Source organism: Nannospalax galili, unplaced genomic scaffold (assembly GCF_000622305.1).
Source record: "Nannospalax galili isolate Female #2095 unplaced genomic scaffold, S.galili_v1.0 scaffold267, whole genome shotgun sequence".
Lineage (NCBI taxonomy): Eukaryota > Metazoa > Chordata > Mammalia > Rodentia > Spalacidae > Nannospalax > Nannospalax galili.
The window spans coordinates 540,231-567,378 of record NW_008357518.1 but is presented as its reverse complement, the minus strand read 5'-3'; the positions used below and the strand labels follow the sequence as shown (position 1 = coordinate 567,378).

Genomic DNA, 27,148 nt, shown 5'->3' with positions numbered 1-27,148 from the left:
GAACTCGCTATGTAGACCAGGCTGGCCTCAGACTCACAGAGATCTGCCTGCCTCTGCCTCCCAAGTGCTGGGATTAAAGGCGAGCGCCACCACGTCCAGCACATCCTTGCTTTATCATTAACATTGTACTGGATTTCTGCAGAAGATATCCACAGATCTCACAAGTTCAAGGCACAAGTGACAGGGAGATTTTCCTCAATGGACACTGAGCATTCTAGTGTTGTCTCTCCTGAGATTATCCTGAAGTTGTAGACCGTCCTGTCACTATTGAGTCTCAGTTTATGGTTACTTCTGCATCACTGTGATTAGCTTACTTGAGAGGACAACCTGAGGCAGGAAGGGTTTACTTGGACTTACAATTTCAGAGGCGTCCATGTATCATGGTGGGGTGGGCATGGCAGAACAGAGCTGTTCACATCATGGTCGCCAGGAAGCAAAGAAAGAAGGAACAGGACAGGAAGAGGCCAGGGCAAGATACAACCTCCAAGAATGTACTCCTCTGTGACCCCAGGTAGGCCCCACCTCCTACCTTTTACCACCCCTAATAATGCCATCATGTTATAAATCCATAAAGGGGCTAACACAATAATTAGTTCACTAATCTCATTATCTTAGAGAACACTGACACAGACACACCAAGATGTCCTTCATTAATTTCCTAGGCTTTTTAAAAAAAATATTGTATTTTTTTTTATGTATATGCGTGTTATGCCTGCATGTAAGTAAGTGCACCCATGTCGTGCAGTGCCCACAGAGGACAGAAGAAGCTGTTGGATCCCCTGGAACTGGAGTTACGGACAGTTGTTAGCTGCCATGTGGGTGGTAGGATTCGAACCCAGATCTTCTGCAAGAACAGTCAGTGTTCTTAACCGCTGAGCCACCTCTCCAGTCCCCTCCTAGGCTTTTCTTAATCCAAATAGACTGACAATTAAGATTAACCACACAGTCTAATGGTCACTTACCAGTGCTACAACTTCCCATAGTTTTCCTGCCGGCTCTCCAGTGCCCAAGTTCTCTGGGTCAGTTCACATCATTTCACCCATGTTTTGACCTGGCAAAGAATTTTGGAAGCTGTTTAGTGGCCAGAAGAACTGCAGACTAGGAAGAAATGGATGTGTTTCCAGGCATGGGTTATAAGGAATAGGGATCAGGTGCCTGTGTGTCAGATCCTCTGTGATGCAATCCAGTATCACCAGCCACATATGTCTGTTCAGTGGTAACAGAAATGGTGTGAACAAGTGTGATTGCACTACTTTGCAGACCACACAGATTTCAGAATGTTTACATGACAGTGACACCTGTATTAGCTACTTTCCTTGTTATTGTGACAAAATGCTGACCAAAACAACTTAATAAAAGAAGAGTTTGTTTTGGCTTGCATTTCCCGGCAGGGGGGTGGGGGGGTGGGTATAGTCCATCACGGTAGGTGGGCATGGCAGTAAAAGCAAGAGGCCAGCTGGTCACAGTGCATCTGTAGTCAGGAAGCAGAGAGTGAACAGGAAATAAGACTGGGCTATTAAGCCCTCAAGGCCTCCTGGTCATCTGCTTCCTCCAGGGAGACTCCACCTCTTAAAGGTTCCACAACCTTCCCAAACAACTCCACCAGTTGGGGACCAAGTGTTCAAACATGTGAGCCTGGGAGGGACATTTTACTTTCATACCACAGCACCAGCCAATAGAAAGCAAGCTTGCACAGTGTCCTGGTCAGCTATTCCAGACATCACCACAATCACTTATCACCTGGGACCTGTGAGGCATGGAAACTTTTCTACTGCTTGAAAGTTCCTCCTTGAAATTCAACCTGTCTCCCAGGAATTTCTCTCTGGACTGTGCCTTGGACCACATGTAGACATTAGTCTTCAAACCACAGAGAGGGGTCTCGTCACCCATAGACAAGTCAGGAAGGAGTAGAGCTGATCCCAGAAATGCACTTGCTCTTTCCACATCATCTCCATGCCCCTGAAACTCTGGTCACCTCTGGGTCTACCTTTACACTTATTAGCACAGCCAATGGGCACAGATCATACACTAAACTCTACAATGGTAGCAAGCAAGTGACATGCCCCTGTCTGGTGGCTTAGGCAGGTAACAGAATGTGAGGAAGTCTGCTTCATGTGGAAATGGAGCCCTGACATGAACCGGGGTCTGGAGCAGGCTAGAGGAGAGAGCGAGGTTATTCTGCTTGAAACACACATCACTTTTTATGGTGCAAAAATAGACTTATCACCACCAGAAGATAAGAAAGTTCTACCCTCAAAGAACAGAAGGGCCTGTTCTAGGTAATCGACCCAGACACATCCTGTCCACATGCATTACTAACTAACAGCCCTGTGAAAGCTGAACATCTTCGATCAGTGAGGGAGAAAGTTGAACCCTGTACTCATCGGATTAGGTCTAGATCCTGCATGCTGGGCTCCACACACAGCTGAACCACCACTTCATCTTTAAGTTGCCAGGCAGGCCTGGCTTTTCAGTCCTCAGTGAGGCTCACTGGACCTTCTAGAAATTTCTTTTTTTCCCACCTGCACACCCCATCTTGTTCATGACTCCTTTTCTGTGGCATGTGGCTCTCACTCTGAAGCCTGTCTGGGCTGAGGGCACTGAGGCATGGAGTTGTGGCATGGCAGTCTGGGTCCAGTTGACCCAGTGGCACCAAGAAAAGCTCATGATGGTTACCTTCCTTCTATCCTGATGTGGGATTAGAAGACGTTTGTGGAGATACACAGAGAGTGGTGCTGATTGCTCCTCAAGCATCCAGCACTGACCAGGGAAGCAGAATATCAGTGCTGTTAGCTCTGGTCATCTCTCTCCCCTGGGGCTTCCATGACACAACTCCATTCTACATCTACTTACAACTCAGCAATCTCATCTGCAACCCATGGGAGCTGTCAGCTATACACCTCAGCTGGCCCACTTCAGCTGAGTTTCAGGGCTAAGGACTGACAATGGAGGGAAACAAAGGGATTTAACTTCACAGAGAGGTACAGGTTCCCAGAGGGCAGTGAGCAGGGTCTCAGGCTGCAGGGTCACCTTCCAAACAGCCCTTACCACACCCTGGTTCTTTCCAGCCTCTTTCCAGCACCATCTTAGAACGTAATGATGTGGACTTGTGGCTAAGGGAATCACTTCTGTTTCCTTCTAGGGTTCATGGGACCCCGAGGATCCAAGGGCGCCACGGGTCTCCCTGGTCCTAATGGACTTCCAGGCCCTGTCGGACTTCCAGGGCCAGCTGGGCCCCCTGGAGACAGGGGGATTCCAGGAGAAGTCCTAGGGGCTCAGCCTGGGTCCCGGGGAGATGCTGGACTGCCAGGACACCCAGGTCTGAAAGGCCTCCCAGGAGAGAGGGGACCACCTGGATTCAGAGGTGAGTCACTTGACAGATGGGAAGGGCACCTGCACTGCAGTCCCCCAGGGTGAGTGCGGAGCCCTTTCTGGGGTGTTGGTGGGAAGCTCATACTATAGAGAATGCAGTTTGCTGGATTCAGTCCCAGCATGCCTGCGGAGTGTTTTAGTTATAACCCTCTATGGCCTGAAGACAATAGATCTGAGACCTTTCACCAGCACGTACTGGCTGACCTCTGTGCTCTAGTTCATGGCCTTCACCGTGCAGGTTTGCTGCCTTCTCAGCAGAACTGGAGTTGGTATAAAGATCAGGAGGGACCTACCCCACACGGAAATTACTGGATGGACCTTTGCTCATGGCAGAAGCTCTTGTGGACTGAAGTCCTGGCAGAACTCTTCAGCTCACCATGCCTATCTGCTTTGGCAAGGTTCTTTCTACCCAAGAGCTATCTTGCCACCAGCTGTTCACCCTAAAGATAGAAATTCAAAAAATAAATGTCCACATTTCCCCAGTGTCAGGGAATGTCAGCATTAGATCTGTGCTCCTCAGAGACTCTCACCTTTGGACTTTTCATCCTTCATTTGATTTTTGAGACAATCTTACCACGTAGCCCAGGCAGGCCCTCAAACTCACAATCCTTCTGCCTTGCCCTTCCAAGTGCTAGGGTTACAGGTCTGTGCCTCCATGCCCAACTCAGTTTCAGCTGTCTGCTACAAAAGCATTTCCTGCTCACTTAACCTCTCCCTGTGGCAGGTTAAGAAGCACAGACTGGAGAGTTCAGGACAACTGACTTAGCTTCTGCGCTAGTGGGGACAGACCTGGTCCCTCCTGCATCTGTCCCCTGCCCCTCCTCCCCGCTACCCACCTGGAAGGATAGTTAAGGATTCAATGAGAGAATACACAGAAAAGGCTTTGGCAGGCTGGCCTTTTACACTTCAAGAAGAGAGGGAGAAAATGCCCATTTATAAGGAAGTCCAGAGGCCTACTGTTAATGAGAAAACTAGAAGAAATATATTCTCATTGTATCTAGATACTGGGTAGGGCAGGACATGGCAAACATAAATTCAGAAGGATAAATTACTTATGTGTGTGTACACACACACACACACACACACACAAGAAAAATGTATCAAATTTCTAAACAATGTTGCTTGTCTACATATTAAAAACAAAATTAAAGTTTGAGCAGAAAACTTAAAATATATTCAACAACATAGCCTACTAGTACCCCTCCTCATAAGGAGGACTAAATACGGTAAGAAAAGTATCAAAATTCCTGAAGAAAAATCAAGAATAAAGCCAAAAAGGAAAGTGGGCTAAAGAAGTGCTACTGGTAGTCAGAAGCATGCAAACACAGTGCATACCGCTCCTCTGCCTGGTCCGCTAGGGTCTTGATTTTGCTTAATGCAAGGTGTAATGCTGGGGAATGCAGCATTGGCAGATGAGTAAATTAATGTGAATGAATAAATCAGTGCAAAAAAGTAAGAATTAACTGCCGTTTGATTTGACCTGCTTGGTCAGTTTCTGAAGATCTTATCTACAACACAGCCAAGGGTGTATGCTCATGGCCAAACCCCCACACTCTCTCACGTAGCTGCTTGTAAGAGCAAGATGGTGGAGAGAGGCATGGAACACATGTAAGGTGTCTATATGGTAGGGTCTTTTGTTCGTGTAGCCATTTAAGTGTTTGCAAAGAATTGTTTTAAAGACTTACTATTTCCTGTGTTATGGCAACCAATGCACACAAATGCAGTACCCATGAAGGCCAGAAGGGGGCATCAGATCCCCTAGATCTGGAGTTACAGGCTGATGTGAACCACCCAATGTGGGTGCTGGGAACTGAACTCGAATTCTCTGCAAGAGCAGCAAGGGCTGTTAACCACTGAGCCATCTCTCTGGCCCCTAAGAATATGTTTAAATGTGGCTAAGTGCTGAACATTAATGTCAAGTTAAAAGAACTAGCTTAGGATTGTGTTTATGGTGCAGAATCAAGTCTGTGTTTCTATTTCTTGATCTAGTCTTAGCAATAGAAAAGGCAGGAAAGAAATAGGTGGAGAAATAGCCATGGGTTGTACATTCTTATGGTTTTATATGCTACACTACCTTGTATTTTGCAGACTTTCTACAGTCCTGAAACAAGTGAATCCTGTTAATATTTTTATAGCCTGAGTCTCAGCAGGTAGATGCTGTCTGTAATGATCAAGTGAAGGTGGGCTCACAGTTCTCATATCTGATCCCTGCAGGAAGCCAAGGGATGCCTGGGATGCCTGGGTTAAAGGGTCAGCTGGGCTTCCCAGGACCTTCGGGCCAGCCAGGACTGCCCGGACCTCCAGGACAGTACGGATTCCCAGGAGCTCCTGGCCGAGAGGGGCCCCTAGGACTGCCAGGCTCCCCAGGCCTTGGAGGTAAGACTCCAGTACCCCAGGAAAGCATGGGGCCTTCATTGGTGCTGACACCCAAACTAGCACTGTCTCCCCCTGGAGAGTCTTCAACTGTCCTCCAAGAAACCTCCAAGAGCTACAAGGGATTCAAAAACAGGTCCTATGTTTCATCAGTGAATTTGAACAGCCCAAGGAAACAGCTCAGTTTGGCTCTGTTACACACATTGAGGACCTAGGTATAATTTCATTAAAGAGAAAACTGTCTCTGAAAAAGTTCAAAACCACTGCTCTGATGTGCAGGGAAAGCAGTTGAGATGAAAACTTCCAACTGGCACCAATGGGACAGTGGCCTATTGCAGGCTCAGGAGTGGTCACCCTCCCAGCACTCAATACAGTGTCGGTGTAAAGGCATCTGCATTTGTGAACCAATATATGTTTCATAAATTCTGTTATGTTTTTGTGAGATGGGGGTCTCGTGTTGCCCAGGCTGCTCTCAAATTTCTGGGCTCAGGCAATCTTCCTGTCTCAGCCTCCCAAGTCCTGGAACTACAGGTACAGAAGCAGCCTCCTTCGCCTGTTTTGCTCTATAAGAACTTTTTCTTGAGATAGGGTCTAGCTATGTAACCCTGGCTGGCCTGGAACTCACTGTGTAGACCAGGCTGGCTTCAAACTCAGAGGCACCTTGCCTGCCTCTGCCTCCCAAGTGCAGGGGTTAAAGACATGTGTTACCCCACAAGAATTTTTTTTTTTTTTTTTTTGTCTTTTTGAGGCAGGGTCTCCTTGTAGCCCCAGCTGTCCTGGAACTCACTATGTAGACCAGGCTGGCCTTGAACTCACAAAGATCCACTGCCTCTGCCTCCCAGGTGCTGGGATTAAACGCGTGCTCCACCACACCCAGCACAAGAACTTTTTTTATTTATCCAAGTTCTACTGACACATAACACTGACAAGTTGGAAGAGAATGCTCCCCGAAGAGAATGCTCGTTTTAGTGGACTACTCCAGGCTTTAAAACATTCCTCATCCTGGGCCTGGAGAGATGGCTCGGCAGTTAAGAGCATTGGTTGCTCTTGTAGAAGACCTGGGTTTGAATCCCAACACCCAAATGGCAGCTAACAACCATCTGTGACTCCAGTTCCAGGGGATCTGACACCCTCTTCTGTCCTTCACAGGCACTGTGTGACACACGTGCACTTATACACATGCAGGCATAACACTCAGACACATAAAATAAAAACAAATAAGTAATTTTTTAAATAAAATAAGACCATTCCCAGTCCTCTCTAGAATTCCCTGCTTTGCCATAATCGGGCAGTAACTATGGAGGGCCTTCTTGGTCTCTATGGATGGTCAAGTGTGCACACAGACCCCGTGCACCCAGGCACCTTTACATTCCCTGACCTCAGTGCTTCCCCACATGTGGCCTCACCTGTTCCAAAAGTGCAGGCTGGACTCCAGTGTGGCCAGCTCCCTAGGCACCATGCTGACACCTGGGTTTGCAGGGTGATAAATCCTGGGCAGGAGGTTTGGGCCTCCTCTTGCACTGTTCACAAGGGCTCCCCCTATAGTCTATAAAGATTCATGATAAAAAATACAAAAGCCCTGTTGTAAATGAGTCATGCTTTATTAAGGAGAGAATTGCACCCATGGGTTGGCCTGTGTTTGGTCAGGGCAAGCCAGCGGAGGCTGGAGCCAGGACTGTGCATTTCGTAGTCCAAGCAGTCAGGCAGACAAGATGATCCTAGAGGAGAGAAGAAGGCAGGTGGGACCAGGGTAGGGAGAGAACACTCCAGGGAAGGGTGCAGCCTGGGAAGAGGGAATGCCCAAGGGGTGGAGAGCTTATTTAGAGGACAGGAGCAGTGATCTGGGGACCGCTTTGAATGCCAAGTTGGGAGCAACTGGAGACGTATAACAAACAGGTGTGGTAAGCAAGAGTTTTAGAAGAAAACCAGCACCTTGCTGTGGGTCTGGCATGGGGAAAGCTAAAGGACAATGACTGCTGTCCAACTCAGGACAGGACAGGACAGGACAGGGAACCAAACGAGAATAGGAGCCACCAAGTAGAGGCCTCTCAGCTAGAATTCAAGCTCTTGGTTGATCCTGGGCCAATGTACCTGTCAAAGTTGGCAGTATCCCATGCCCCCTCCATTCCACCAACACGGGCTCAGTTCCTTGACTCCTGGAAGCATGGAGGCATGCCTGGGGAAAGCTACATTGGACTCCTCCCACAGTTAGTCTCCTACTTTGGCACAGTGACCTCTCCAGAAAGGTCAGCCCTATGAGGCTCAGGTCAGGCCACTCTTAAAAGCTTATCTCTGTCAGAACATTTTTCCGTTTCCCTCCAGGGAAGTTTTCCCTATACCCTTTAATTTTGCTTCTCTCTCTGACAGGTCTGCCTGGGGACAGGGGAGAACCTGGTGACACTGGTGTTCCTGGCCCTGTGGGCATGAAAGGTCTGTCTGGAGACAAAGGTGATGCTGGTGTGTCAGGCGAGCGCGGTCATCCTGGAAGCCCCGGATTTAAAGGGATGGCAGGGATGCCTGGCATCCCTGGGCAAAAAGGTAAATGTGGGGTCAGAGAGGGACTCCCCTTACCAGGCTATAAGATGTGTCGCACTGACTCAAGCAGCTGTCCCAGAGACCCCCTCAGCTGAAAGGAAGCTGACCTCACACAGCTGCAGGCCTGTGACCACAAGACCCTGGGAGACAGGCTGATGCCACTTAGACCTCCTGCAGAATGCCAGTTTGTCACCATAAGGAGAAAGGCCATTCTCACCTAGGAATATCATTGACACAGAGAAGGTTCTGGACAGACCCATGTTGAGGCTGGGTTCTGACTCTGGACTGATGGTGTTTTAATTGAACACCTGGACACTGGGGACACAGTCTTCACATACACTGAGATGATTGTGAATGAGCCTTTGCACCATGGATGTTGCTGGAGGTACCTTGGTTACCTTCCCACAGCCCTTGGCTTCTGTCCAAGTGAACAGAAATGGCATCACTTTCATCTTTAGGGCCCAGTCTAACTCCTGATGGCAACTCCACCAGTGCCACCTTTACACTGTCTTCTACCTGATTTCCATGGGCCTGCCTGTCTTGTCCCTAGGATCCCATCTGAAGACACCCGGGCCCTTGCCTTGCTCTCTATATATTATTCAATAGATAGTGTTCTTAGAAAGCAGTGCTCCCAAAATTCCAGTTCAGGTGAAGGATCTTAGCATCTTCTTGCATGAATGACACAGCCACAGCGGTACGGATACAGGAGGCTAAAGTGTCCCACGCTCTTGGTCCCTGCTAACCTCCTTCTCTCTTTTCCTCCATAGGGGAACGAGGCTCACCTGGAATGGATGGCTTCCAGGGCATGTTGGGACTCAAGGGAAGACCTGGGCTCCCAGGAACTAAAGGAGAGGCTGGATTCTTCGGAATACCTGGTCTAAAGGGCCTGGCTGGCGAGCCAGGTGTTAAAGGTATGCCTCACTCAAGATCTGAGGTCATTGTGGTAAGTGAAGTAAGCAGGACTGAGAAGTATTACATGTTTTCTCCCAAATGTAGCATCTAGACTTAGGTACGTATATGGCATGAAAGCAGAAGAGGAGTGAGAAAAGGGACCAGCAGGAGGGAGGAGAGGGGATAGGTAGCCATGAGCAGTGTGTTCATAGGCATGGATGAAAATGTCATGCTCATGCCTATGATTCTATTAGTTAACATATGCTAATTCACAAGTAAATGATCCAGGCATGGTGGTGTTGCCTGTAATCGTTTCTGCTTAGGACACAGAAGCAGGGGATTGCAAGTTCAAGTCTTATTGGCTAAAGAGTGAGTTGAAGGCCAACCTAGAGAACTTAGTGAGACCCTATCTCAAAAATAAAAATTAGGAAGAAAAAAACAGTCCACACTGTTCCTCCGGCCCTCCACCCCTCCTTCCCCGGGCGCTCTAGAGACCATGGCCGATCCTCATGTGAGGCAGATCAAGATCAAGACAGGCGTGGTGAAGCGACTGGTCAAAGAAAAAGTGATGTATGAAAAAGAAGCAAAGCAACAAGAAGAAAGCATTGAAAAAATGAAAGCTGAAGATGGTGAGAACTATGCCATTAAAAAGCAGGCAGAGATCCTGCAAGAATCCCGGATGGTGATCCCAGATTGCCAGCACAGTTTAGACGCTGCATATACTTATCTGCAGCAGATATTAGAAAGTGAAAAAGACTTGGAAGAAGCTGAAGAGTATAAAGAAGCCCGTTCAGTACTGGATTCAGTCAAGTTAGAAGCTTGAAACTTTTCTGTAACAGGGTGTTTTGCATTAAGTCTGGGGTCGATGCTACAATTCATGATTCTTGACCACTGCTATGTGTTTAGTAAATGAGAATGTGATTCTTTTTATGCAGTTGCATATATTTTTCTTTGCATAACTTAACATGTCAAATAAATGAGTTCATCTAATTAAAAAAAGAAGAAGAAGAAAACATAAGAAGAGGCTGCAGAAGTAGTAGCTCAGTGGCAAAGCATGTGACCAGCATACATAAGGGTCTGGCTTCCATTTCAAGGAGCACTGAATAAATAAATGAAATAAAACAATAAGATCCTCCTCATGGAACAGCAGCTCACCTTCCTGGCAGCACATGTTTCTGCAAAGGGATCTCTGAGGCCTCAGAGACTGAAGAGATGGAAACTGAAAAAGCCAATCAGATGTCCACAGCTAAAAGGTCTCCTCCTGTACACATGGATCAGGGCAGCTGTATCCAAAAGGAAGTCTCCAGAACAAAATCAATGACAGTGTTAAGAACCAAAATTGCCACTAAAACCATAGGGCTTTGTTTTCTCTGATAAAATGTTCCAAGGTTAGATGTGGTAATGGCTGCACAATTGAGTACCCTAAAAACCACCGAACTCTTCTCTTTAAGGCCATTGAGTTGTGTAGTATATAGACTTTATATCAACAAAGATAAGAAGGGAGGGAGGGAGGGAGGGAGGGACCAGAAATGGAGTCTAGTGCCTGTAAAAGCCGTAGGAAACAGAATAAGGCAGATCTTTCTGAGTTTGAGATCAGCCTGGTCTACATAGTGAGTTCCAGGTCAGGCAAGGCTACATAGCAATACCTTGTCTCAAAACACAACCTAAAACCTTAGGGGTCGGGGTTAGGGCTGTAGTGAGTGGTAATGTACTTGCCAACCATGCGTAAAGCACAGGGTTCAGTCCCCAGAACTGCAGGTAGAGGGAGAGATTTAAAAAAAAAAAAAAAACTATTACTTCTCAAGAACTAGGTTGGTTGGTTGGTTGGTTGGTTGGTTGGTTGGTTGGTTGGTTGATTGGTTTTGGTGTTTTGTTTTGTTCTCTTGAGACAGAATCTCACTATGTTGCCCAGACTGGTCTTGAACTCCTAGTTTCAAGCCATTCTCCTCCCACCTCCACCTCCCAAGGAGCAGGAACAGCAGACCTGTGCCAAAACAAAACAAAACAAAGGGCTAAAAATTAAAATTAAATTAAATTAGAAATGCGATTGCCCTGGGCTCCACCCAGTCTTCCCTCAGCTTTCTGTGGCTCCTGTAGCTGCCCAGGGCCGTGGCTCTTCTGGCATGCCTGTCCCTCTGCTGGACAACCAGAGCTCTGAGAACAGGACCATTTTATTGTGTTTTATCTCCTCACCAGCCAACCTAGCACTCAGTACTTGATAAATGTTTAATGAACAATATCTTTTCACTCAGTTAAATTTCACCGACCAGCCACCATTCCTCCAAGGAAGACCCTGGAAGCTCCTCAGAGCCCTCCTCTAACAGCATGGCCCCTGAGCCCCTCCTTCTCCATCCATCCACTTCTTACAAACTCCCCATTTCCTGCCGCATCACCCTGCCACATCCCACCTAGGTATTCCTGTCAACTTCCCAGCTATGCTGGCTCTTGGTCCTGAGGCCCCCATTCAGTGCTTACTGGAGACCTGAGCCCACCTCCTTCCTCAAGTGATCCTGGGTGTTGCCATCTGGTGGCTCTCAGAATGCAAAGTGCTGCTCCCCTAAGATCTTGCCTGGTGCCCACTGGCTCCAGTCAGCCCCTCTGTTCCCTTGTTGGGCACTGAAGAAAAGAACAGGTCCTTCCTGTACCATGGGGTTCTGGGCCCTGTGACAGCGTTTAGAACCATACAGACATGTCCCCCAGGTCTCTCAGAGACTGCCTGGTTGGCAGGACATAGTTGGGGACCCTAAGGATTCATACTTTGGAGGAGGCAGAGGTGGAATGTCATCTCTGCCTCTGGTTCTGGGGTCTCAGAAAATGACAGCATTCTGTTCCCTTCCAGGCAGCCGAGGAGACCCCGGTCCCCCAGGACCGCCTCCTGTCATCCTGCCAGGGATGAAGGACATTAAAGGGGAAAAAGGAGATGAAGGGCCAATGGGCCTGAAAGGTTACTTGGGTTTGAAAGGTGAGAGAGACATCACCCAGGCCAATTTCAGCTCCCTATGCCCAGGCCCTGCCCCACCCACCCTGCCTTGACTCCAGGGCAGCCCACACTCTGCCAGGCTTACCTTGTGCTTTGCATCTCCCCGTACCCCAGCATCTCCACAGTCGGGTTGAAGGCTGTTCAGAGCCATGCCCCTTTCCTGTGTTGGAGTTTGCAGTGCTGGACACAGAAAGACATACCCAGACTATAGTCAAAGACCTGGGGAGGGTAGTCCTGCCTCCTCAATAGGCCTTACTCACTGGGCATTTCTTGCAGGTATTCAAGGAATGCCTGGGGTCCCCGGGCTGGCTGGAATCCCAGGGCTGCCTGGGAGACCTGGCTACATCAAAGGAGTGAAGGGAGACATTGGGGTCCCTGGTGTACCAGGCTTGCCAGGATTCCCTGGGGTATCTGGTCCTCCTGGAATTATTGGTTTTCCAGGATTCACAGGAAGTCGGGTGAGTGGGTATCTCTACTAAGCTTGTCCTGTAGCTCCCCTTCCTGGCTTTGTTCTGGGGTCAGAGAGCTCAAGTACCAAGTTTGGAGGCAGCTCCAAGGACATGAACCAGCTTAAGGGAAAGCTGCCTGTGTCCACATCAGTGACACCTGAGCATCCACCAGCACCACTGCCCCTGTCGCGGACTTTGGGTCGATGAAGCAGAGAACATCTGCCTTCTAAGGTGGTTTCTGTTTGACTTTGCCCTAGGGTGAAAAGGGTACTCCTGGGAGAGCAGGACTTTATGGCGAGACTGGCCCTACTGGGGACTTTGGTGAGTGTCACTGAGATGGAGGAAGTAAGGAGTCCAAAGTTCAGCCCCTGGGTATGTGAGGTACCATCAGCCCCTCGGTGCTGTTGGGTACCTGAGGTGCTGTCAGACCTGTGGGTGCCCCTGGGCATGTGAGATGCCATCACTTGGTGGGTACCGCTGAACACGTGATGTGCCATCAACCCACAGGTGCTCTTGGGCACTCAGAGATAAACTGTCCCCCTTAAGGACCCTGAACAGCAGATGGTGCAAAGCTAATCACCTCCCAGCAGCAAAGCCTGTTCTTTTCTGTGTGTCACAGGTGATATTGGGGACACTATAGACTTACCAGGAAGCCCAGGCCTGAAGGGGGAACGGGGCATCACTGGAACACCAGGTATGCAAATTATTTTGTTTCTGCATAGTCACCTGCAGCCCTGAGCCTCGTCTCTGGGCTTGCCTTGCCAAGTACATCAGTGTTTGCTAAAGCCATGAGAGACTGTAGTGAATGGCTGGGGTCTTCAAGTCCAATCTGTAAGAAAGAGTCTGAATTGTTTATAAAGTCTGAAGATAAACTTGGGTGTCTCTATTCAGCTTGTCCTGTACCTCACCTTCCCAGTTTTGTTCCTGGGCCAGAGAGGTCAAGCAACAAGTTTGGAGGCAGCAAAGGCTGTTCTATCACCTTCTGGCTGTGACTGTAGCCACAAGCAGCCCTGTGCATAGGAGGCAGGGGTGCAGTCACACTTGTTCACTGAAAGCACACTTGCTCCAAACAGCAAATCTGTGATTTCAGGTCTCAAGGGATTCTTTGGAGAGAAAGGAGCTGAGGGTGAAGTTGGCTTTCCTGGGATAACAGGCATGGCTGGAGGCCAGGGCTCTCCTGGACTTAAAGGACAGACAGGTAAGATCTGCAGCCATAGTCTGCCCAGGCCTGTCTGTGGCCCTCCAAGAAATGGCCACCTTTGCCATTTCCTCCTCCTTTACTGTAATCACACTCACCAGGAGACTTGTTCATGCATGCTGCCCCCTTACCTGGCTCTGTCTGGGGACCAGGAACACATAGAGATGCCATCTGGGCTCAGTAACGAGGAATGCACAAAGCCAGCCAGGCAGGACCTCATAGGAGGTACCCAGGGGTCTACCCTCTCTGTAGGTCCACTACACATTCAGACTTGCCTGCTTATTTCTCCACAGGCTTCCCAGGCCTCACAGGACTGCAGGGGCCACAGGGAGAGCCAGGACGGATTGGAGTGCCTGGTGACAAGGGAGATTATGGCTGGCCAGGAGCACCAGGCTTACCAGGTAAGGGATTCCTTTCCTGGAGGAGAGGCTAATGACCACCATCACTCAAGGCCAATTTGCCAGCCAGATCAGCTGTTCTCTCTAAGTCCTATGGGTATACAGGGGCAGGTATGTCAGAGGCTAACTGAAATCACAGAACACTCTGAGTACATGTTTACAGCTGTGTGGTCTACTGGGGGAAAAACGCCAGATACCTCTTTTGCAAAGAGGGGAAGAGGTTACAGAGAGGTAACCAGAAACCTCCAGGGAGGCCTCCAGCCTCTACTTAGTTACTCTACACAATACACAAGCAGACCAGAGGGACAGACACAAGTATACCCACATCTTGTTGTCCTGTTGTTGGTTGGTCACATGCCCAGATGGGTTGTGGAGGGTTACAAGACCATGGGCTCCCATTGCCACACTCAGTCCCAAGGGGGTCACAGGCCACATGTACTCCCTACTGAGATGGACACAGCCTGTGTGCTGTGTCTTTCTTTAGAAATGCTTAGCCTCAGAAATCCAGAGAGAACAGAAATAACACTAGGCCCTCGGCTCCAAGCATGACTTCATTTCTTTTATTACATTTCTTTAGTGATGGAGGGGTGCCATGGCCCACATAAGGGAGAGTCAGTTCTCTCCTTCCACCCAGGGTAGGTCCTGGGGATCGAACTCAGGTTGTCAGACTTGGGGGCAAGTACTCATATCTACTGAGCCATCTCACTGACCCAAGCATAGCTTTTTTTTTTTTTTTTTCATTGAGTTTTTGCGATTTTCATACAATATAGTTTGGTGATATTTAGATCAGTTCCTCTATCTGCACCTCCCCCTATTACCCTCTACCCACTTTAATGTACTCTCTTATACATATGATAATGCCTATAGAGTTTGATTTGTGTCCCCAAATGTCCTTCACTGTAGGTCCATCTCTGGACCCACCAAGAGTCCCATCCCTGTAAGATACTGTCTCTCCCCCTCCCAGCAGCCATCAATTGCCAAAACTTCCTTAGGTTGGGTTGGGATTTCTTACCCACTTCCCATGTCTATGCTGAGATTTTTGCCTGGCTTGAGCTTGCATAAGACTTGTGCATGCTGTCACCATTGCTGTGAGTTCATATAAGTAAATGACCAGCTGTCTGGAAGACTCTGTTTCCTTATGGTCATTCACCCTCTCTGGCTCTTACAATCCTTCTGCCTCCTCTTCTGAAATGATCCCTGAGCCTTGGGTGGCAGAGGTTTGATATAGGGTCCTATTCAGGGATAAATACTCTGCAGCCTCTTATTCTCTGCACATTGACCAATTGTGGGTCTCTGTGTTAATCACCATCTGACTTGCATAAGGAAACTTCTCTGGTGAGAGTTGAGAGATTACATTTATCTTATGTGTAGAGATTGCATAGAAGATGTGTCACTTAGGGTTGAGTGTCTCACAGACATTTATTCTCTGCTTTGGCCAGTTCTGGAACTCTGTAATAGTGTCCATCTGTTGCAGAAAGAAGCTTCTTTGATGAGGGGTAAAAGGTACACTTGTCTGTAAATATAATGATGCATATTTAAAATAAAGTAAGAAATTACATTGGTCTATGGTCAAAGCACAGCTTTTATAAACCAAATATGTGCCTTGACAGCATTGGGGAGCCCCCTTGTTTTTTGTCCCTTTCCAGCTCTTAGAGTTCCAAAAGGTTTGAAAACAGTGTTTAAGCATGGACTTCAGAGTCCTCGAAGAGTGACAGTTTATATGTCAGAACAAGAGCTGTGCAGCTCATAGATAGGCACTCTACTGATGGGGGTTGGCAACAAAAGAAAGCAGGAAGGCATCTTAGAATTGTCCTGTGGCCACTCCCAGCAAGAGATCTCTGCTTTCCTGCTTGGCGTGAATAACAATGAACTGGCTTTCCACAGGTTTTCCAGGAATTCGAGGCATCAGCGGATTACATGGCCTGCCAGGCACCAAAGGTTTCCCCGGATCCCCAGGTACCTAGTGGCACTCCAGCCCCCATCACAGTATTGGAGACCAGGCCTCTGGCCTGAGACTGACATCCTGTCTATTGTCTTCTTCGCCATTTATAAACATAATTCTGTTCAGTGGGGGAAATTATTTTAAATAAGTTTAAATAAGAAGAACAATATCCACCATCTCATAACTGCTATCTGAACATATTCAGTAGATATTTACCTAACCAAATATTCATCCATTCACAGGGATATTTTCCTGTGTATCTATTACAAGTAAACTTTACACACTCAGTGCTCCAATTAACACTTAGATCCACTTTCAATGGGCAGATAAGGACAGTCATGGCGAGGCTAAGGCAGCCATGGTGAGGCTACGGCAGCCATGGTGAGGCTTTAGCAATTATGGTGAGGCTAGACCAGATGTTCTCTCTAAGCCCTATGGGTATACAGGGGCAGGTGTGTCAGAGGCTAACTGCAGTCGCAGAACACTCTGAATACAGCTTTACAGCTGTGGGGTTTACAGGGGTTGGGGGTAGCCAGAAGCCTCTAGGGATGTCTCCAGTCTCTACCCAGTTACTCTACATGATATATAAGCAGGTCAGAGAGACAGATACAGTTATGGCTACAGTAGTCACGGTGAGGCTCTGGCAGTCATGGTCAACCTTTTGCAGTTATGGTGAGGTTATACTGCTGTTTCCTTTGCTTTGAGCACCTGCCATATAAACAAGAAATATTTTAAATAGGATCAAATTTCCAAAAACTGGATAAAGGCAGAACATGGGAGCAGCCACCAGAACCAGGAGGCTTGAGACCATGAACTTGGACCCTCTGAAGGCCTCAGTTTTCTGATCCATAGAGTGAGGGTTCCCTTATTGTCCATGACATCCCTTCTGAGTCTCAAATCTGTAACTCTGAGGTCAGGGCTGGGGAACATTGTAGTGGTTGCCTCTGTTTCTTTACTTCCAAGTCACACTGTGATGTCATTCCACTGAGGACCATCTACTTCCTTCATGTGAATGGAGTTGGTGCCAACCCCCTGCTGTAATTCTACCACAGGTGCTGACCTCCCTGGAGACCCAGGGTTCCCAGGCCCCACTGGAGACAGGGGTGACCGAGGAGAGGCCAACATACTTCCAGGTCCTGTGGGAGTCCCAGGACAGAAAGGGGAGCAGGGAGCTCCAGGTAAGGCCATGTATTCCCAGGAAAGCCTCACTGCCTCCATGAGCAGAGCCCATCGAGGTTGCGTGTCAGCGGTCCTTTGCCCAGAACCCACAGGGCACAAGCTCTTGGCTGGTCTGCATTCTGTGGTTCAGCTTATTTTACCCTTCACTTTAGCTCCTTGTCCACCCCATCCCAAACACTGAGGGACAAGTTCTTCCTCCTCCTTGCCCCTGCTGTCCAAGTTGGTAAAGTGGGAATTAGCAGTAGTCACGGACCCTGCAGCACAGGTTCTGGGCTGACAGAATTGCTTTCGTGTGACAATTATCTGAGTTTTTGTCTGCGCTTGAGGCCCCCCTGAGCTTGCTCCTGCGGGCCCTGAGCAGGGCGAAGACCATGAGGACAGTGCCCCCTAGTGGTCCGTCAGGCCTCATCATGGCTGGTGTCTGGCAGAAAGAGCTGGTGGAGACACCTGTCTGACCCTCCGTGACACTGTTCTTCCAGAAAGGACAGCACAAGAGAAAAGCAGAAGGCTTGAAAGTAGGCAGCTGACATTAAAGCTAACTTCTGTTTTCCTCCTAAGGGGAACGTGGTCCAGCTGGAAGCCCAGGACTGCAGGGCTTCCCAGGTGTCTCCCCACCTTCCAACATCTCTGGGTCACCTGGTGATGTAGGGTCACCAGGGATATTTGGCTTGGAAGGTAAGTGGGACATGTATACCTGTGGGTTGAAATCTCTGGGACAGATACTGTGTGGCTAACATTTCCTGGGGGAGCAGTTTCATTCCATACCTGTCCAGATGGGCAAAGGAACGGGGACAGTATCAGTCATCCTGTAATAGTTCCATCACCTATACCACAGGGTCCCCCATAACACCACATGACAAGACATGCCCTGTATCTGCTTGGAGTCAAGTATGTAAACTTCAGTAGCCTCAAAAATGTCCAAAGTTTCTTTTTTCACAACATTTAGTGCTTGGATCTTAAATTTAATTTGCATTCCATCCATGTCCCACGTACTAGCTGGCTATTAAAAGGAGATGGAGCTGGGTATGATGGTGTATGCCTATAATCCCAGCAGGTGGGGGAGGAAGGAAAATCTAGGCTACCAGCAAATTCAGGCCCACCTGAGACACACTGAGACCCTACCTCAAAAAAAACAAAAGAAAACCAAAAACAAAGTCATTGTCTAACAATTATTTGAACACTGGTGTTCCTAGAGATAGTATTCATAATAGCCAAGAGCAAGTGTCCACTGACAGATAAAAGATGACCAAAATGCAATTCATGCATTATGGTATAATACTCAACCTTTCAAAGGATAAATTTCCAACACACATGAAGACAGGGATGAAGCTTGAGGGTGGTATGCTTGGCAGAGTTTCCCTAGTCACAAAAGGACAAATATCATTGATTTTACTCACACAAGGTCCTGGAGTGATCAAATCCACAGAGGCAGAAAATAGAGGTGGGGTCCCTGGAGGAGGTAAATCTGCAGAGGCAGAAAGTAGAGAGTAGGTTCCTGGGGCAGAGAGAGGGTGGGGAGTTGGTGTTCAGTGAGGACAATTTCCATTCAGGATGGTGAGTGACTCTGGGAATGGGGTGTGATGCACAACAGTGGGATGTGCTTAATGGCACTGAACTACACATCTAAAAGCAGTTAATATGGTAAATTGTATATATACTTTATCATAATTTTTTAATGAAAGAGATGCAGTTGTTATTGTTACCAATAGGCCAGAGTCTGGTTTCCAGGGCAGTGACTGGAGTTGGTGCTGTCATAGCAAGTCTGAGTCCCTTATAGACATGGTAGAGTTCCTCAGCCCATAAGTAAGCCCTCATCTCTGTGACTTGTGCCCTTAGGCTACCGAGGCCCACCAGGACCACCTGGACCAGCTGCACTTCCTGGAAGCAAAGGAGATGAGGGGAACCCGGGAGCTTCAGGAACCCCTGGAATCAAAGGATGGGTTGGAGACCCAGGGCCTCAGGGCCGGCCTGGCGTGTTTGGTCTCCCAGGAGTAAAAGGTGACAGTGCCAAGAAGCGGCCAGCATTGTGGGCAGGGGACTGGAGCATTCCGCCCCCCCACCCCCACCCCATGTGTCGTTCCTCACCATCCTGTCTTCACTGCAGGGCCCAAGGGTGAGCAAGGATTCATGGGCAACACAGGGCCTTCTGGAGCTGTGGGTGACCGAGGCCCCAAGGGACCCAAAGGAGACCAGGGATTTCCAGGTGAGTGGCATCTGCAGAGCCTATGGGGTGACAACTCAGATCTGCCCCTCTGAGGCACCTGCCCCACTCTCTTAAAGAACAGAGAGAAAAGCTGAACTGGCTGCCGATGCTCCCAGAGCCTTGGTCAAAGTTGAGTGTAAGTGGCTAGTGCAGTGACATTCTAGATGAGTCTCTGTGAGCCTTCAGAACAGGCTTCAGCAGGAAGACAATGCAGTCAGAGTGGAAAGGCAAGGTGGATCCCTGTTCCTGGCACTCATGCCCTCCCTTTCCCTTGCAGGTGCTCCTGGCTCCATGGGCTCTCCAGGCATCCCAGGAATCCCCCAGAGGATTGCCATCCAGCCAGGGCCCATGGGCCCCCAGGGCAGGAGAGGCCTTCCAGGCACACTGGGAGAGATGGGACCTCAGGGCCCTCCCGGAGATCCAGGTAGGCTCTGAGCTGGGCCCTTGTAGGCACAGGGAAAGGCTTCTGTCCCCCTGCCCTGTTTCTAGTTTTGCCCTCTTTGGCTGGACACCATGGCACCAAACATGGTCACACTCACTCATTTGATGTCTCACAGGTTTCCGTGGGGCTCCAGGCAAGGCTGGGCCCCAGGGCAGAGGCGGTGTGTCTGCTGTTCCAGGGTTCCGGGGAGACCAAGGGCCCATGGGACTCCAGGGCCCTGTTGGTCAGGAAGGTATGTGATGGGTAGCTGATGGGACAGGAAGGCAGAAAGATTCCCTCAGTTCTCCTGAGGGCGGGGCATTCTGAACACTGCAGGAGAGGGACAGATGGGTGCTAGGCAAGGCTGGGACCCAAGGGCTGCCAAGTCCTGCTGTGCCAATTCAGGGCCTCCTGCAGCTTCACCCCAAGCATGTCCTGGGTGCTGTAAAGGCTGCTGTTATTTATTTCTTTAAAATTATTCTACATGTGCAGGAAGGAATAAGCCAGAAATGACAGCAGTTTGTACCCCAAAAAAGTAAGATGCTTTAATCAACCTAAGCTTGGTCTGAGCAATGGCAGGAGCAGATGTGCTAAGGTCATCTGGTCAAAGGGGACAGTGCCCACCAGGGAGTGCCTGCAGTGGCAGCTGCAGGTGGCGTCAGGAACACATACCCCAAAGGAGGGACAAATTAGACTTAGTACCAGGCAGGAGACTGAGATAGGGAAGGGGAAAGCAGGTTGAGTAGCAGATGTACCTCGGGGAGGACAACAGGCAGCAGGTTCAGGCAGGAGAGACTAAAGGTCCAGAGAGACTAAAGGTTCTGTTGGGCTCCAGGGCAGAATGAGAGAGAGCCCTTGGCAGCAGTTATAGAGGGCCAGTTTCACTCTCACTAAAGAATGTTCTAATCCAGAACATCCCAGCTTGCCCCCAGCTTGCCTGGCAATGAGCCACCTTTCAGAGAATTGCCAGTCAGTCCTGGGAAGAGGAAGCCCAGTTGCAAGGGTAGTCTTGGGTGTGCTGACACGCTTCACCCATACCTGCACTCCAAAGTACCCCTGAGGGTATTCCTGTAGCTACAGAGTTTTCCAGCACTTTCTGTCTTTGGGGAGAAAGAAGATAGAGTTTCCTAAATGGACTAGGGTCTGTCCTCTGCCCTGAATGCCCACAGACAGCTGAACGGTGGCCACTTTCTCTCATGCCCTAGGGGAGCCAGGCCGTCCAGGGAGCCCAGGCCTACCAGGGATGCCGGGCCGTAGCGTCAGCATCGGCTACCTCCTGGTGAAGCACAGCCAGACGGACCAGGAGCCCATGTGCCCCGTGGGCATGAACAAGCTCTGGAGCGGGTACAGCCTGCTGTACTTCGAGGGCCAGGAGAAAGCCCACAACCAGGACCTAGGTAGGTACTGCCTCCAAGTCCCGACTCCATTCCTCACCTTGACTGTGGCCACAGTGAGGTCGTAAGGTCCAGAGATGAGCTCTCAACTGGGGCCCAGGACCCACCACATTCTCTAGGCATAGGAGAGACTGAAATGACCATGGAGACAGATGTCTTATACCCTCAGCATCAGGACCCTAACACAGGGCCTTGCCTTTTAACTTGGCATCGGGCTCCAAGGGCTCACAGGTGGCTCTAGTCTGCCACTTCCCTCTCCACTGGAGGCCCCAGCTGCTACATGATCTTGCTTTTTGTCCTAAGCCCTGAACATAAGCTGGAGCCGGGTTAGGGCATAAGGGGATGGACTTAAATCAGTCCTTCCACACAGACACTCAGGAAAACAGACATACATGAATGTGTATCTAGGTTTGTTCAACAAAGCCTTTAAAGGGCATGAGCATGACTTCCCAGAATTCAGAAAATGCAAAACATACAAAGTGAAAGTGGGTGGGTGTCTGGTGTCTCTGCCTGACATCCCTTAGAGGACCAAGGCATGCAGGAAGCTGGAGTGTGTCAGTTTGAGTGACGCCGGGGTGATCAGCCCCTCCTAGGAGTACCAACCAGACTCTAGCAATGTGTACTTTTGTATGTGGCCCTGCTTCCACAGTATGTTTTACAAAACAAAGGAGAAAAGGCAAACAAGGATAGGGCCCAAAATAGCACTGGGAACAAGTCTACATGAGCAGACTTCTGCCCTGCCTGTCTGCTGAGGGTAGGCCACATTTGGCTGTAAGCTTTAAACAACTGGTGAGAAAAGTAACACTTGCTGAGCTGGAAAGTCCCTCTGGCCAGAGACAGGGTTCAGCCTCGTGCCTGGGGCAGCAGACTCAAAGTGTAAGCTCTCTTCTCAGGTGCCACCAGGGGCTTATGGAGGATAGTACTGTGAAGACCGCCCCTCCCTTAACCTAGTCCACCAAAATGCCACCCAGCATAGTCCACAGGCATGGGGGAGAGCTCTTGGAAGAGCAAGCCTCTTTCAAAATGCCAGCAAAGTTTACACAATAAAGGGGAAATTAGCTGGGCATGATGACCATGCCTTTAGTCCCAGGACTTGGGAGGCAGAGGCAAGTGGATCTCTGTGAGAGGAGGCTAGCCGTGGTCTACATAGTGAATGCCAGACCAGCTGGGGCTACAGGGAAACTGTCTCAAAAAAGGGGGGAGGGGAGTGGATTGAACCCAGCCTGAAGACATGCCTATGATCCCAACACTCAGAAGACAGAGGATACAGGCTTGAAAGTTTGAGACTAGCCTGGGCTACATAAAGAGACCCTGTCAAAAAAATTATATAAAGAGCTTTAGCTTAGTCCTTACCAGTAGGCCCTGCAGATCCTCTGGGGTGTCCAGGGCTGAGGAGCTCCCTGAAGCCATGTGGACTGTACTCTCACACACTCCTCTGCAGGGCTGGCGGGCTCCTGCCTGGCACGCTTCAGCACCATGCCTTTCCTGTACTGCAACCCGGGAGACGTCTGCTACTATGCCAGCCGCAATGACAAGTCCTACTGGCTCTCCACCACTGCCCCACTACCCATGATGCCTGTGGCAGAGGAAGAAATCAAGCCCTACATCAGCCGCTGTTCTGTGTGTGAGGCCCCAGCCGTGGCCATTGCCGTCCACAGCCAAGATGTCTCTATACCCCACTGCCCAGCCGGGTGGCGGAGCTTGTGGATTGGATACTCCTTCCTCATGGTACGTGACACCTTTCCACCCTGTCAGAGCATGGAACCAGGTAGAAATCTAGTTCCTCTCCCCATCCAAACCCTAGCTGAGGCACAGAAAGGACACATGCTGGGACTGGAGAAATGGCTCAGCAGTTAAGAGCACTGGCTGTTCTTGCAGAGGACCTGGATTCAGTTCCCAGCCCCCACATGGCAGCAAAGAACCATCTGTAACTCCAGTTCCAGGGGATCTGATGGCCCTCTTCTGGCCTCTGTGGACATTGCACACATAGATACACTTCCATACATACAGGCAGAACACTCATACAATAAAAATAAGTCAATCAAACTTTTTAAGTGAAAAAAGGAAAGAACACATGCATTTGGAAGAATAATCAAGGTAAAGTACCTGATACACAAGCATGAGGATGTGAGTTTGAGTCCCCAGCACCCATGTAAAAGCTGGATGGATGTGGTACAGTATGCCTGTATCCCCAGTGCTAGGGAACAGAGACAGGAGGATCCCAGGGACTCACTTGCCAGCCAGACAAACTGAAACAGAAAACTCCATGTTCAGTTGAGAACCCTCATGCCAAATATGGTGGAGAGCAGTTCAGGAAGTGACCTAAGGGTGACCTCCTGTCTCCACCTATGCACCCACAAGCACAAGAAGGTACAGGGCAGTCTTTCATGGCAGTGTCACACAAGGGCACCTGGCACAGAAGTGGAGGACCGGAATTCAGCTTGCTCTGTGCTAACTGAGCCGTTTGTCGGGCCTGGGACTTCCCTCACACAAGGTGAACATTAATTTGCCATCAGGTCTTTGCACACAGCAGAATTTGTCTGTTTTATTTAGTACAGGACGAAAGTGAAGTTCTGTAGTTTACCAGAAGGCCGAGTAGAGAGACGCATTCTTTCTAAAGTCCTAAGAACCTTGTACAGAGTCTTTCTAGAATCTGGAACACCCTCACACAGCACGCACAGTTGAGGGGCTGGAGAGTTGGCTCAGCAGTTAAGAGCACTGACCGCTCTTGCAGAAGACCCAGGTTCAATTCCCAGCACCCACATGGCAGCTACCAACCATCCTAACTCCAGTTCCAGGGGATCCGACTCCCTATTCTGACCTCCGAGGGCATTGTACAATACGGGTGTACTTAACACATGCAGGCAATTACACTGACACACATAAAGTAAAAATAATTTTTTTTAAATACACAGTTGAGAACCCTGAGACACCAGCTACAGCTGTACCGAGACCCCAACCTGGCAGGTTGTGTGTGATATGCTCCCACACATTAATTCTCTTTGTTCTGGGTTTTTAGATTTTTCTTTGCTGTTGTTTTTAGATTTTGGGTTTGTTAGATTTTGGTTGTTTGAAATAGTCTCACTCTATAGCCCAGGTTAGCCTGGAACTGTTGGCAATCCTCTTGCTTTAGCCTCCCACATGTTGGGATTACAAACCTAAGCTACCACACCAAACTTATTTTTCTTTGTTAAGAGAAAAGTAAGCAGGACGTGAGAGATGGTTCGGTGGTTAAGAACACTGGCTGCTCTTGCAGAGGACCCAGGTTTGATTCTCAGCACCCACATGGCAGCTAACAACCATCTCTAACTCCCATTTCAGGGGATCCAATGCCCTCTTCTGACTTCTGTGGGCATTGCATGACACAGGTGTACTTTCATACATGCAGACAATATATTCATATACATAAAAAAGTTTTTTTAAAGAGAAGTAAATCTTTTCATTTTTTTTCTTCTGCCAAACCCTTTATTTTTTATTTATTTATTTATTTATTTATTTGTTAGACAGGGTCTCACTATGTAGGCTGGCCTGGAATTCACTATGTAGACCAGGCTGACCTTGAACTCACAGAGATATGCGTGCCTCTACCTTCTGAGTGCTGGAGTTAAAGTGTGCACCACCCCACTTGTGTTATGCTAGGCATTTTAAATGGATAATTGAGTAGATCTTTGTCAGGATTTTTTGTTGTTTAACTAAAACGTAGTCATCCATACCTACCAATTATACCCACTGCTTGGTTGCAGCTTTCGCTAGATAATCAGTCATGGGGTCTGTGGTTTATGCCAGGCCACACCTGCAGCACTTCCTCCAGCATCAGGCAGCTCTCTGCCTGAGACCAGTTCCCCCAGCCCTGCTGTGCATCCTGATGCCTGAGCATACTCCTCAGGGTCTTTGCTGACAATGAGGGATGTTCCTATTAGATGCTTAATAAACACAAACAGGGACTGAGGATGTGGCTCAGTTGGTAAAGGACTTGCCTAGCATACACAAAACTCTGGGTCTCATCCCCAGCACTGAATAAACTAAGCATAGTAACCCACACCCTTAAGCCCAGCACTCAGAGGGTAGAGACAAGAGAATCGGGAGTTCAAGGTCATCATCCTCGACTACATAGAGAATTTGAGACCATTCTGGCCAACGTGAGACCCTGTCTCAAAATAACAAGCAACAACAACAACAACAAAAAGCTAGGCGTGGTGGTACAATGCTTTCAATCCCGGCTACTTGGGAAGTTGAGGCAGGAGGATCACTTGAATCCCAGGACTTCAAGACCAACCTGACCAACACAGTGAGTTCCTGTCTCAAAATCCCTCAATCCAGGTGTGTCAAGTTGACACTAAAGCTATCTAGCACAAGATAGGATAGATGATAGACAGACAGACAGACAGACAGACAGACAGACACACACACACACACACACACACACACACACACAGAGCAGAGGATTAACCTGCCCAGGCATTTCCGGTGTGGATTCCTAATACACTCTGTCTCCTGCTCTGCACAGCACACAGCAGCCGGGGACGAAGGTGGTGGCCAATCGCTGGTGTCACCAGGCAGCTGTCTGGAGGACTTCCGTGCCACGCCATTCATTGAGTGTAACGGAGGCCGAGGGACCTGCCACTACTTCGCCAACAAGTACAGTTTCTGGCTGACCACAATCCCTGAACAGAGCTTCCAGGGCTCACCATCGGCGGACACGCTCAAGGCTGGCCTCATCCGCACACACATCAGCCGCTGCCAAGTGTGCATGAAGAACCTGTGAGCTGCCCTGCCGCCAGCGGCCACAAGGGGAGACCACTTTGGTGCTTTTGTTTGTGTTTTTCGTTTGGGGCAAGTTTTTTGTTTAGGGGGGGATATTTTTGAAACAGTGTCTTCTTACTTTTTAGCCCTGCCTGGCCTAGAACTATGTAATCCAGGCTGGCCTACAACTTGCGGCAAACCTCCTCCCTCAGCCTCCCAAGTGCTGGGGTTACAGGCATGTACCACCATGCCCAGCTTGGTGCTTACTCTTAACTTATTACCTCAGATGCTGACCCCAAAGTTGATCTTAGTATTTTCTTTTTTTGAAGAAAAAAAAAAGTACTACCAAAGGAATTCTTCACCAGCACTCACACCAAATTGCCTGTCCGCACTGGTTCCTCTGGGCTCTGCCACCAAGGGTCACAACCCTGCTAACACCTACCTCCTAGAACAGATGCTAGGAGCAACCCATGGACCCCTCCCCATGTTGGACATGGACATCGTGCCACCAGCTGTAGCCAACCACTGTTCCATGTGTCCTTGAGCTTCCAGTGGCCGCAAATGGCTCCCCTTCCTTCACTCACTACCTGGAGTGGGGCAGACTCCACAGGACAGCTAATGAGACTGTGGCCAGAGATGGCCAAGGCTCACTGCCACCTATTCCCACCCAAGGGTCCCTGCAGTGTGCCCAGGGAATGGCAGTACCATCTTCTCCCAAATGCACAGCTGTTACCTCCCAAGTCCCCACATGATGGCGCCAGCCTTTTTAAGATCCTGTTCGTGGCTGACTATCCTGGCACTGGCCAGTTAAACTCATGGAGAGGGGAGGTCATTCTAGCTCTCACCAGCATCTGCTGGAAGGGAGACTTGGTGAATTTCTTGCAGTGGTGTTCCACGACCTGCGGCACCCTAGGCACTTTCCACTCCCACCCTGTTCCCCGCAGCGAGCTGTTCTATGCCTCCCTTATATAATACCACAAAATAAAAGTTATTCTAAATATTCTGTTGACGGCTTTAATTTTTTTTCTTTCTTTCTGTGCATGTTTGCATGTGTGAGGTGTTTGTGGGTG

The 27,148-nt window shown here is 49.1% G+C and overlaps 1 protein-coding gene and 1 pseudogene across 2 annotated transcripts in view; both read left to right on the top strand.

Annotated features, from left to right (window-relative positions):
* Col4a2 (collagen type IV alpha 2 chain) overlaps positions 1 to 27,081 on the top strand; it is a 172,819-nt gene extending 145,738 nt beyond the window's left edge. Inside the window, exons 29-48 of the mRNA XM_008855192.3 lie at positions 3,143 to 3,364; positions 5,587 to 5,748; positions 8,113 to 8,283; positions 9,048 to 9,191; positions 12,011 to 12,133; positions 12,428 to 12,609; positions 12,858 to 12,921; positions 13,220 to 13,294; positions 13,691 to 13,798; positions 14,092 to 14,199; positions 16,081 to 16,152; positions 17,191 to 17,316; positions 17,876 to 17,992; positions 19,154 to 19,315; positions 19,422 to 19,520; positions 19,798 to 19,944; positions 20,078 to 20,194; positions 21,147 to 21,338; positions 22,777 to 23,063; positions 25,843 to 27,081. Of these exons, the coding sequence (XP_008853414.1) occupies positions 3,143 to 3,364; positions 5,587 to 5,748; positions 8,113 to 8,283; positions 9,048 to 9,191; positions 12,011 to 12,133; positions 12,428 to 12,609; positions 12,858 to 12,921; positions 13,220 to 13,294; positions 13,691 to 13,798; positions 14,092 to 14,199; positions 16,081 to 16,152; positions 17,191 to 17,316; positions 17,876 to 17,992; positions 19,154 to 19,315; positions 19,422 to 19,520; positions 19,798 to 19,944; positions 20,078 to 20,194; positions 21,147 to 21,338; positions 22,777 to 23,063; positions 25,843 to 26,100 (2,936 nt within the window). The 3' untranslated portion in view covers positions 26,101 to 27,081. The remainder of the gene's footprint in view (positions 1 to 3,142; positions 3,365 to 5,586; positions 5,749 to 8,112; positions 8,284 to 9,047; positions 9,192 to 12,010; positions 12,134 to 12,427; positions 12,610 to 12,857; positions 12,922 to 13,219; positions 13,295 to 13,690; positions 13,799 to 14,091; positions 14,200 to 16,080; positions 16,153 to 17,190; positions 17,317 to 17,875; positions 17,993 to 19,153; positions 19,316 to 19,421; positions 19,521 to 19,797; positions 19,945 to 20,077; positions 20,195 to 21,146; positions 21,339 to 22,776; positions 23,064 to 25,842) is intronic.
* LOC103751682 lies at positions 9,558 to 10,165 on the top strand (annotated as a pseudogene). The gene has a single exon (XR_608034.3). The product of XR_608034.3 is annotated as a tubulin-specific chaperone A pseudogene (transcript).
* Positions 27,082 to 27,148: the final 67 nt, after the last annotated feature.